The 12,257-nt window shown below is 41.4% G+C and overlaps 1 protein-coding gene across 4 annotated transcripts in view; it reads left to right on the top strand.

The window, feature by feature from the left end:
• Positions 1 to 12,257, top strand: part of ppp2r3b (protein phosphatase 2, regulatory subunit B'', beta) — a 56,018-nt gene that overhangs the window by 28,980 nt on the left and 14,781 nt on the right. For all 4 annotated transcript variants that reach the window (XM_023981755.2, XM_023981756.2, XM_023981758.3 and 1 more), the window contains 2 exons: positions 6,255 to 6,440; positions 7,103 to 7,206. In XM_023981755.2, coding sequence (XP_023837523.1) covers positions 6,255 to 6,440; positions 7,103 to 7,206 — 290 coding nt within the window. The remainder of the gene's footprint in view (positions 1 to 6,254; positions 6,441 to 7,102; positions 7,207 to 12,257) is intronic.

Genomic DNA, 12,257 nt, shown 5'->3' with positions numbered 1-12,257 from the left:
GTGATTCTATATGTATATGCGATTCGATACTGAGATTTTGTGGTTCAATGTTCCAAACATATTGTTCACCGTATGTCTGCTACAGCGGGACAGGAGAGCCATTAGAAAACAGCAAGTTTTAATTAGTCATAGAATTAAATGTGTTGAACACAAATTGACTCCCTGTTTTAGAAGATGGAGATTCAGCCAACTAGCGCAAATATAATATTATGATATGATATCGTCAAATAATATTTTGATGATTGAACTGTTYMCYCCCCCCCCCCCCCCCCCATTTTTATAAAATCGTTTTTTTTTTTAAGAACACTATGTTGATTACTTAAGTATTCACACCCCTGAGTCAATACATGTTAGAATCACCTTTGGCAGCGATTACAGCTGTGAGTCTTTCTGGGTAAGTCTCTCTAAGAGCTTTGCACACCTGGATTGTACAATATTTGCACATTATTCTTTAAAAAAGCTCTGTCAAGTTGGTTGTTGATCATTGCTAGACAGCCATTTTCAAGTCTTGCCATAGATTTTCAAGCAGATTTAAGTTGAAACTAACTAGGCCACTCAGGAACATTTAATGTCATTTTGGTAAGCAACTCCAGTGTATATTCCTCTTCTTTCCTGCCTAAGCAAGTTCTGTCAGACTCTGGCATCATAACTAAGAAGCATGGGATAAGTGATGCTTTTAATAATTTTATCTTGACAAGCTTTTTATTTAAGCGAAACGGTGGTTTAATTGACCCTGGTCAGTCAATCGACTGCACTTCCGTCTGCCAGCCTCTAGCTGACTCAACGGTTAACCCGTCAGCTTCTTGAATCTTTGTTTTCATTTCAACAATTTATTATCTATGATGTGCTAGATGCCTTGCTTAATATTGTTGTAAAAACATCCACTGGGGGAGCTGATATGCTTGATCCATTTTTGCTGCAGCTCTCTGCCCCCCTGATTTGCCGAATCATTAACCCATATTTTTAACCTGACGATTATATCTGGGACTATCCCTAAGTTTTGGAAGGTGGCCCATGTACCCCCTCACAAAGGTGGTGACCCTTGTGACCTAAATCATTATCGCCCTATTTCTAAACTTTCTTGTCTAGCTAAAATATTATAATCCTTGATTCATTCTAAATGTATATCAGTTGGGTTTTAGACCAGGTCATAGCGCTCACTGCTGCATCCCTAGTTATACATTATGTGGTTAACTGTATGGATAAAGGCAACTTGGTGCTGCCCTCTTCATTGACCTGTCAAATGCTATTTCGATACTGTTGCTCACTCACTCACTGTTAATTCAGAGGCTTTCCTCAATTGGTCTAGGCTGCATGTAACTGGTTAAAAAAATTACATGACAGATAGAACTCAATGTATATCTACTGATGGTGTTAAATCAGGTTTCCTGGGAAGGTGTCCCACAGGGGTCGATTCTGGGTCCTGTACTTTTGACTGTTTATATTAGCAATATCGACTTGTCTGTAAAAACAAAATGTAACATGCACTTGCATGCCAGTGATACTGTTGTGTGTGTGCTATTGCCCCCACGGTTGTCCAGACTCTATCTGAACTACAGTCTGCCTTTATTGTATTGGAGAACATCTTTATTGACCTGAAATTAGTATTGAACGCAGGTAAAACTAAGTATACAGTGCATTTGGAAAGTATTTGGACCCCTTGACAGTACCCGATAATGACAAAGCGAACACACGTTTTTAGAAAGTTTAGCAAATGTATTAAACATAAAAAAACAGATACCTTAAACAGACCATTTGCTATGAGACTCAAAATTGAGCTCAGGTTTCCAGGTTTCCATTCATCATCCTTGAAATTCTTCTACAACTTGATTGGAGTCCACCTGTGGTAAATTCAATTGATTGGACATGATTTGGAAAGGCACACACGTCTATATAAGGTCCCACAGTTGACAGTGCCCCCGCACATTGACTCTGTACCGGTACCCCCTGTATATAGCCTCACTATTGTTATTTTACTGCTGCTCTTAAATATTTCTTACTTTTATTTCTTTTTTTTTCTTCTTTTTTTCTTAAATGCATTGTTGGTTAAAGGTTAAAAGTATTTCACTGTAACGTTCTACACCTGTTGTATTCGGGGCATGTGACAAATAACATTTTATTTTATTTGTTTAATGCCAGTGGCAGGTCATTGGTAAAACTAGAAAAGAGTAGAGGGTCTAGAGAAGCTACCATTTAAAAAAAAAAAAAAAAAAATCTTTGAGTTCTATTAGATATCTCTGAATCCACAATATGGAAGAGGTTGAAAAGCCATAACACAACAACCGGTTATGGTCAATAATATCAAAGGTTGCACTGAAATCTAACAGTACAGTCCCACAATCTTATTATCGATTTCTTTCAACCAATCATCAGTCATTTGTGTCAGTGCAATACATATTGTGAGCCCTTCTCTATAAGCATGCTGAAAGTCTGTTCATTTGTTTACAGAGAAATTGCATTGTATTTGGTCAAACACAATTATTTTCAAAAAGTTTGCCAAGAGCTGGCAGCAGGCTTATAGGTCTGCTTTTAGAACCAGTGAAGGCCCCTTTACCATTCTTGGGTAGTGGAATTACTTTGGCATCCCTCCAAGCTCAGATTAAAGATATGACAGATAGGAGTGGCAATAGTCGGCTACCATCCTAAGTTGTCAATGTCAGGAGGTTTGTCAATATTGATCGATAACAAAACATTTTCCGCTTCCCCCACACTAACGTAAAAAAAAATCAAACTTGCAATGCTTTTCTTTCATTATTTATTTTTTTATGCATGGATACGATGGCTCACTGTTCATTGCTGGCATTTCCTGCCTACGTTTGCCCACTTTGCCAATGAAGTAATCATAAAAATAATTGGCAACATCAAATGGTTTTGTGATGAATAAGCCATCTGATTCGATAAAAGATGGAGTTGAATTTGTCTTTCTGTCCATAATTTCATTTAAATTACTCAAGTTTTTTCGCGTCATTCTTTATATAATTGATATTGGCTTCAAAATATAGTTTCTTCTTTTTTTTGAGTTTAGTCACATAATTTCTCAATTTACAGTAAGTCAGCCAGTCAGATGTGCAGCCAGACTTAATAGCCACTCCTTTTACCCCTTTCAACCATACAGTTTTAACATTTCTCATCAATCCATGGAGCCTTAACAGTTCTAACAGTCAGTTTCTTAACAGGTGTGTGTTCATCAATAATTGGACGAAGCAATTTCATAAATTCATCAAGTGCAGCGTCTGGATGCGCCTTATTAATCACATCAGACCAACAAATATTTTATCATCCACATAAGAGTCACAGCAAAATATTTTGTATTATCTCTTATACAGTATTTTAGGCCCAGCTTTTGGAACTTTGGCTTTCCTGGCTATAGCCACTATATTGTGATCACTGCATCCAATGGGTACAGATACAGCTTTAGAACATGTTCTACAGTATTAGTAAAAATGTGATCAATACATGTGGATGATCTTGTTCCTATAGTGCTTGTAAACATCTTGGTAGGTTGATTTAATAACCTGAACCAGATTACAGGCACTGGCTACGGTGAGAAGCTTCCTCGAGCGGACAGCTTGATGAAAACCAGGCAATATTAAGGTCCCCAAGAAAGTAGACCTCTATTTTTACGTCACTTATACTATCAAGCATCTCACACACATTATTTATATACTGACTGTTAGCACTTGGTGCCCTATAGCAACACCCCAAAGGAAAAGGCTTCAGATGTGCCAAGTGAACCGGCAACCACAACACTTCAATGATGCTTGACATAAGATCTTCTCTAAGCATTTCAGGGATATGGCTCTGAAATAATACGGCAACACCTCCAACCATAATTGTTTGCCTCTTCTATAGATGTTATATCCTTGTATTGCTACTGATGTATCATCAAAATAATTATCTAAGTGAGTCTCAGAAATGGCTAATATATGAATGTTGTCTGATGTTAGCATGTTATTGATTTCATTAACCTTATTTCTACGGCTACATGTATTAAAAGGGGCTATTTTCATCCCTTTCCTGGGTAGCGTATCAGAGATGGAAAAGAGCAAACAAAGCGAGAGAAAAAAAAATTACATTCAGCATTCCATTAATCAATTGGTGTGTGTGCTACGAACCCATATGCTTGGCTCTCTCATCCCTTCCAGGTGGGAAGGGTGGACAATGAGCCTGTCATAGCGGAGGTAAGCAATGTCCCCACGTGCTCTGTCAGCTTTCATCGCTGGGATAAGTTCTTTCCTCTTCTGGCGCACAGCTTCAGGGTGTCCTCATTGAGGAAAATATACATTCCTCTCAAGTTCTTGGCTCTTTCGAGAACAGCTACCTTGTCCTTGAACCTCAGGAACTTGACCACTATGGCCCTGGGCCTGTCACCTGGGCCGGTGGTAGGTTTTCCAGTTCTGTGGGCGCGCTCCACCTCAATCTTCCTGTGGTCCATCTTCAATTTCTCATAAACTCAGCAAAAAAAGAAACAGCCCTTTTTCAGGACCCTGTCTTTCAAAGATAATTTGTAAAAATCCAAGTAACTTCACAGATCTTCATTGTAAAGGGTTTAAACACTGTTTCCTATGCTTGTTCAATGAACCATAAACAATTAATGAACATGCACCTGTGGAACGGTCGTTAAGACACTAACAGCTTACAGACGGTAGGCAATTAAGGTCAATGAAATATGAAGGGTGGTACTCAGTGATGTGTTCAGGTCATAACGTTAATTTTTGTCACATTTTTTGCAGTTTTACTTTAGTGCCCTATTGCAAACAGGATGCATGTTTTGGAATATATATATATATATATATATATATATACACACACACACACGTATATACACACGTATGTGTGTATATATATATACACACAAATACAAAAACATATATGTATGTGTGTAGATCTATCTATCTATCTATAGAGAGTGTGTGTGTATTTATATATACATGTATATATGTCATTTATTTTTTTCTGTACAGGCTTCCTTCTATTCACTCTGTTATTTAGGTTAGTATTGTGGAGTAACTACAATGTTGAGCCATCCTCAGTTTTCTCCTATCACAGCCATTCAACTCTGTTTTAATGTCACCATTGGCATCAATCCCGTGAGCGGTATCCTTCCTCTCCGGCAGCTGGGTTAGGAAGGACGCCTGTATCTTTGTATTGTGTGTGTGTGTGATAGATAGATAGATAGATAGATCTATCTCTCATCCAAAGTGTAATTAATATCTTCACCATGGTTAAAGGTAATTCAATATTTGCATGTTTATTTTCTTTCTACAAATAGGTGCCCTTCTTTGCGAGGCACTAGAAAACCTCCCTGGTCTTTGTGGTTGAATCTGTGTTTGAAATTCACTGCTTGACTTCGGGACCTTGGAGATAATTGTATGTGTGGGGTTACAGAGATGGGGGTAGTCATTTAAAAAATCGTGTTTAAACACTAATCATGTTAAACACACAGTGAGTCCATGCAACTTATTATGTGACTTGTTAAGCACATTTTTACTCCTGAACTTATTTAGGCTTGCCATAAGAAAGGAGTTCAATACTTATTTACTCAAGACATTTCAGCTTTTCATTTTTAATTCATTAATTCAAACATAATTCCTTTTTGACGTTATGGGGTGTTGTGTGTAGGCCGGTGACACAAATTCTAAATTCAGGCTGTAACACAACGTTTGGAGAAAGTCAATGGGTGTGAATACTTTCTGATGGCACTGTGCCTCTCTTGTTAGGAGATAATTCATTGGATCAACCATCTTTAGAGCATTTTCACTTACCATTCTGTATGTTGATCTCAGGTCATGCACTAGGCTGTATTTTACAGCTTTGCATTTGAAACAAACATGGATCACTGCTGTCAATTATTCTTGGATCGTAGCATACATTATTCACTGCTTTCATTCAGATAATTTGATACATAATTCCATTCATCTGTTGCTTATTTTCGATGTAGACTTGTGTGCAGAAGTCTATCCTGGTGGTTGGCGCCTGCCAGAATGTCTCTTAGTGTAAATGGTGTGTTTTGAACATTCCAACATCACTTGACACATCTTTATTGAAACCCATTAGTTAATTGGTTGAAGGGAGGGGGGAGTTGTTTCCCTAATGGCGCAGATGGAGGCGGGGCCGGTGGTGGATAACTTTATTGGGACTAGGTAGCCTTTGCTTACTTTAGCCAGCGCTAGTGTCGTTGGGTCCTAAATGTTAGATACTGTTTGCCGCTGATGCTAACACAGGCTATTTCTGTCCTGTCTGTTTCTCCTCAGGCCCAGGTGAAGAGCGAGGCGCCTGTTCCCACGGCGCTGAGTGAAAGCATTCCAAAGTTCTACTTTCCGCGGGGGCGGCCCAAAGCCAACCTCAACATCGACGGCCTCATTGCTAAGATCGAGAAAATATTTTCCCAATTCCCCAATGAAAGGGCCACCATTGAGGACATGGGGAAGGTTGCCAAGGTGAGAAGGTGATTTGTAGTGCCGGGGCTCCATAGCCACCCAGCAAATTTGTTTTCATTAGTGCAATTAGCCCCTGGCTTTAGTGAAGGTTTGCAGCTCAGACGTGGTTTTTCTCTCTCTCTCTCTTAACCCATGAAAATATTATTTCTGAGCCCCCCCCCCCCCCCCCCCAGGTATGTGACCGCTGACCTGTGGAGGAACCTGAGTTGAGAAAGAAACATCAGCCAGGTTACCTCAGGGAGGTCTTTGAGGGGAAACACCACTGTTATCTGTGCGAGATGGGCACTTTATTGACATTTTCATTCCAAATCGAATCCTCTTCAGGTCAAAGCCAGTCATCCCAGGCAGCCCAGGAAATCGCTGTGTCACATTTTGACGGCTGGATTAAACGTTTTTAGTTGGAATTAGAGCAGAGTGACTGACAGCTGTAAGGTGGAGAGAGAAAATCCAAAAAGCACTGTAAAACAAAATAACATTTAGTTCACCCTGATGGAGGATAATGTTGAACACTTAAGCGTGTAGCTGGACAATATTTTGTTTGACACAGTTCTATTACGTGTGAGCTGTCACGGATAGTTAAGTGAACTGACATTCAACTGCACAGAAGAGGACACTTGTCTAAATCACTTATTTCTCCCTCCCTCCCCCTTATCCCCCTCCAGGCATGCGAGTGTCCGCTCTACTGGAAAGCTCCATTGTTCAATTCGGCTGGAGGCGATAGGACGGGCTTCGTGTCCGTTCACAAGTTTGTGGCCATGTGGAGAAAGTAAGACAATGGCTCTTGTACCCAGCCAGCCAACCCCACAGAGCTACTCTCACAACCCATAGTCCGATAGTCTCTCGTAAACAACTACCAATAGCCACATGTGTTGGCCAAAGCTTCAGCAAAGAGTACACAGTAACTSGTCTTCCAATAATGTTTTGTACTATTTTTTCATAGCAATTAAAATGGTTGAAAAACAAACCCTTGAAATGTTTACATGTACAGTGCATTCGGAAAGTATTCGGACCCCTTGACTTTTTCTACATTTTGTTAGGTTACAGCCTTATTCTAAAATGTATTCAATACCCCATAATGACAAAGAAAAAATGGTTTTAGAATTGTTTAATTTATCAAAAGAATAAAAAATGATATCACATTTACATAAGTATTCAAACCCTTTACTCAGTACTTTGTTGAAGCACCTTTGGCAGCGATTACAGCCTCGAGTCTTTTTGGATATGACGTTACAAGCTTCGCACACCTGTATTTGGGGAGTTTCTCTCGTTCTTCTCTGCAGATCCTCTCAAGCTCTGTCGGGTTGGATGGGGAGCGTCGCTGCACAGGTATTTTCAGTTCTCTCCAGAGATGTTCTATCGGGTTCAAGTATGGGCTCTGGCAGGGCCACTCAAGGACATTCAAAGACTTGTCTGAAGCCACTCTTGCGTTGGCTTGGCTGTGTGCTTAGGGTCGTTGTCTTGTTGGAAGGTGAACCTTCTCCCCAGTCTGAGGTCCTGAGCACTCTGGAGCAGGATTTTATCAAGGATCTCTCTGTATTTTGCTCCATTTATCTTTGCCTTGATCCTGACTAGTCTCCCAGTCCCTGCCGCTGAAAAACATCCCCACAGCATGATGCTGCCACCACCATGCTTCACCGTAGGGATGGTGCCAGGATCCCTCCAGACGTAGCGCTTGGCTTTCAGGCCAAAGAGTTCAATCTTGCTTTATTCAGATCAGAGAATCTTGTTTCTCCAGGTCGGATAGTATTTAGGTGCCTTTTGGCAAACTCCAAGCGGATTGTCATGTGCCTTTTACTGAGGAGTGGCTTCCGTCTGGCAACTCTACTGTAAAGGCCTGATTGGTTGAGTGCTGCAGAGATGGTTATCCTCCCATCTCCACAGAGGAATTCTAGAGTTCTGTCATAGTGCCCATCAGGTTCTTGGACACCTCCCTGACCAAAGCCCTTTCCCCCCGATTTAAGAATAATGGAGACCACTGTGTTCCACTGTGTTCTTGGGGGCCTTCAATGCTGCAGAAGTGTTTTGGTACCCTTCCCCAGATCTGTGCCTATGGACAATTCCTTTGACCTCATGGCTTGGGTTTTGCTCTGACATGCACTGTCACCTGTGGGACCTTTATATAAACAGGTGTTTGCCTTTCCAAATCATGTCCATCAATTTAATTTACCTCAGGTGGACTCCAATCATGTTGTAAAAACAATTTTCGCTTTGTCATTATGGGGTATTGTGTAGATTGCTGAGGATTGCTGAGGATTTTTATTTATTTTTCCATTTTGGAATAAGGCTGTAACGTAACAAAATGTGACCCGATTCAGGAAACTAGGCTTATGTCGCAAGTGAATCGTTTGAACGTAGTAAAATTTATCAAGATGCATTTTTTGGCAGAATTGCCTTCTCAAACATGTGAACTTTCATGTGCCTTAATATCAAACTTGTATGCCATCTAAATACGAATAAAATTGTTAAATTACGAGCTTAGTTGGTTTAGTCACAGAAAAAGTGAGCAACCTTCCCGCTAGCCATGATTGGCTGAGATAAGGAGTAAGCTGGACATGCCAAGAGATGAGTTTGGATTGGTCTGCCATATAGCACGCGTCTGTCTATTGGAGCTGGTCAGTATGTCCAGGTAATTGTGTTAAACGCCGCTTTTATTTTTTATATATCGAGTAGTAAAACTGCATAAATCTAATGTCATGTTAAAGTGTACTGTTAACTAGCTTACGTTAGCTGGCTGTCTCGCTAGCTAACATTGTGTATGCTCTCCACTTTCTGGGGGACCGAGTTTTGAAATCAGTGGAATTCAAGTATGATAGCTAAGGAGATGGAGAAAACACCAGTCTGGATTATATCTTCAAACTAAGGGCAACCATACATTGCATCAGACAGGATTTGCATCCAACCATGATGTATACAGGTAAGATAGTCTAGCTAGTTACATTTTCAGATATTACATGTTTCTAATTTTGACAGAACATTTTTCATTTCAAGTGTGCTGTTAGCTAACGTTAGCTAACTTTGTGTATGATCTTATTATTTGTAAATCAGACACATTTGCTTGACTAGTTATAGCCGTAGAACTGGTTGGTTAGCTACCTGCAGATTCATGCAGGGTAGTAACATCATGTGTTACGGACATATTGTGTGTGTGTGTTTACGGACATATTCAAACACACGTGTGTTTACGGACATATTCAATTAATCCCTATCCGAATCTGCTGTTCCCACATGCTTCAAGAGGGCCACCATTGTTCCTGTTCCCAAGAAAGCTAAGGTAACTGAGCTAAACGACTATCGCCCCGTAGCACTCACTTCCATCATCATGAAGTGCTTTGGGAGGCTAGTCAAGGATCATATCACCTCCAACCTACCTGACAACCTAGACCCACTTCAATTTGCTTACCGCCCCAATAGGTCCACAGACAACGCAATCACACTGCACACTGCCCTAACCCATCTGGACAAGAGGAATACCTATGTAAGAATGTTGTTCATCGATTACAGTTCAGCATTTAACATCATAGTACCCTCCAAACTTGTCATTAAGCTTGAATCCCTGGGTCTTGACCCTGCCCTGTGCAACTGGGCCCTGGACTTTCTGACGGGCTGGCCACAGGTGGTGAGGGTAGGAAACATCTCCACCCCAACATCTCCACAAAGGTGCGTTCTCAGCCCGCTCCTGTACTCCCTGTTCACCCATCACTGTGTGGCCATGCACGCCCTCCAACTCAACCATCAAGTTTGCAGACGACACTACAGTGGTAGGCTTGATTACCAACAACGACGAGACGGCCTACAGGGAGGAGGTGAGGGCCCTCTGAGTGTGGTGTCAGGAAAATAACCTCACACTCAACGTAAACAAAACAAAGGAGAATTGTGGACTTCAGGAAACAGCAGAGGGAGCACCCCCTCTGTGGAACGTTTTAAGTTCCTCGGCGTACACATCATGGACAAACAAACGGTCCACCCACACAGACAAGAGCGCAACAGCGCCTCTTCAACCTCAGGAGGCTGAAGAAATTTGGCGTGTCACCGAAAACACTCTCAAACTTTTACAGATGCACAATCGAGAGCATCATGTTGGGCTGTATCACCGCCTGGTATGGCATCTGCTCCGCCCCCAACCGTAAGGTTCTCCAGAGGGTAGTGAGGTCTGCACAACCCATCACCGGGGGCAAACTACCTGCCCTCCAGGACACCGACATCTCCCGATGTCACAGGAAGGCCAAAAAGATCATCAAGAACAACAACCACCCGAGCAACTGCCTGTTCACCCCGCTATCATCCAGAAGGCGAGGTCAGTACAGATGCATCAAAGCGGGGACCGAGAGACTGAAAAACAGCTTCTATCTCAAGGCCATCAGACTGTTAAACAGCCATCACGAACATTGAGTGGCTGCTGCCAATATGCTCACTCAATTCTCTAGCCACTTTAATAATAAAAAATTTGATGTAATAAATGTATCACTAGTCACTTTAAACAATGCCACTTTATATAATGTTTACATACCCTACATTACTCATCTCATATGTATATTCTGTACTCTATGTCATCTACTGCATCTTGCCTATGCCGCACGGCCATCGCTCATCCATATATTTATATGGTCATATTCGTATTCATCCTTTACACTTGTGTGTGTATAAGGTAGTTGTTGTGAAATTGTTAGATTACTTGTTAGATATTACTGCACGGCCACACGCATTTCGCTACACTCGCATTAACATCTACTAACCATTTGTATGTGACCAATAAAATTTGATTTGATGGTCAAATGTTTAGCTAGCCAAATCAAATCAAGTTTATTTTATATAGCCCTTCGTACATCAGCTAATATCTCGAAGTGCTGTACAGAAACCCAGCCTAAAACCCCAAACAGCAAGCAATGCAGGTGTAGAAGCACGGTGGCTAGGAAAACCTCCTAGAAAGGCCAAAACCTAGAAGAAACCTAGAGAGGAACCAGGCTATGAGGGGTGGGCCAGTCCTCTTCTGGCTGTGCCGGGTGGAGATTATAACAGAACTATGCCAAGATGTTCAAAATTGTTCAAAGTGACAAGCATGGTCAAATAATAATCATGAATAATTTTCAGTTGGCTTTTCATAGCCGATCATTAAGAGTTGAAAATAGCAGGTCTGGGACAGGTGGCGGTTCCATAACCCGCAGGCAGAACAGTTGAAACTGGAATAGCAGCAAGGCCAGGTGGACTGGGGACAGCAAGGAGTCATCATGCCCGGTAGTCCTGACGTATGGTCCTAGGGCTCAGGTCTCCGAGAGAGAGAAAGAAAGAGAGAACGAGAGAATTAGAGAGAGCATACTTAAATTCACACAGGACACTGGATAAGATAGGAGAAGTACTCCAGGTATAACCAACTGACCCTAGCCCCCCGACACATAAACTACTGCAGCATAAATACTGGAGGCTGAGACAGGAGGGGTCAGGAGACACTGTGGCCCCATCAGAAGAAACCCCCGGACAGGGCCAAACAGGAAGGATATAAGCTAGCTAGATACATGTCTTAAAAAAAGACTCCATGCACGTATCAATTTCAATAGAATGTCACTGCAACTGTAGATAGACGTACTAGCTGGTAAATTTGCTCTGGCTATCTACTCCGATTTTAGACCAAGGGTAAGATAGTCCAGCTAGCTACATTTTCAGATATTACGCATTTCTAATTTTGAGAAAGTATTTTCATTTCAAGTTAGTGTACTGTTGGCTGGCTCGCTAACTAACGTTACGTCATGCGTTGGGATTCATTGTTTACCTAGCTATCTAGCTACATTTCTTAACAAAATACTCTCGTCTTAGAGTGCAGAA

Source organism: Salvelinus sp. IW2-2015, linkage group LG36 (assembly GCF_002910315.2).
Source record: "Salvelinus sp. IW2-2015 linkage group LG36, ASM291031v2, whole genome shotgun sequence".
Lineage (NCBI taxonomy): Eukaryota > Metazoa > Chordata > Actinopteri > Salmoniformes > Salmonidae > Salvelinus > Salvelinus sp. IW2-2015.
Note: the sequence above shows the minus strand (reverse complement) of the source record. Positions and strands in the feature narration are given on the sequence as shown.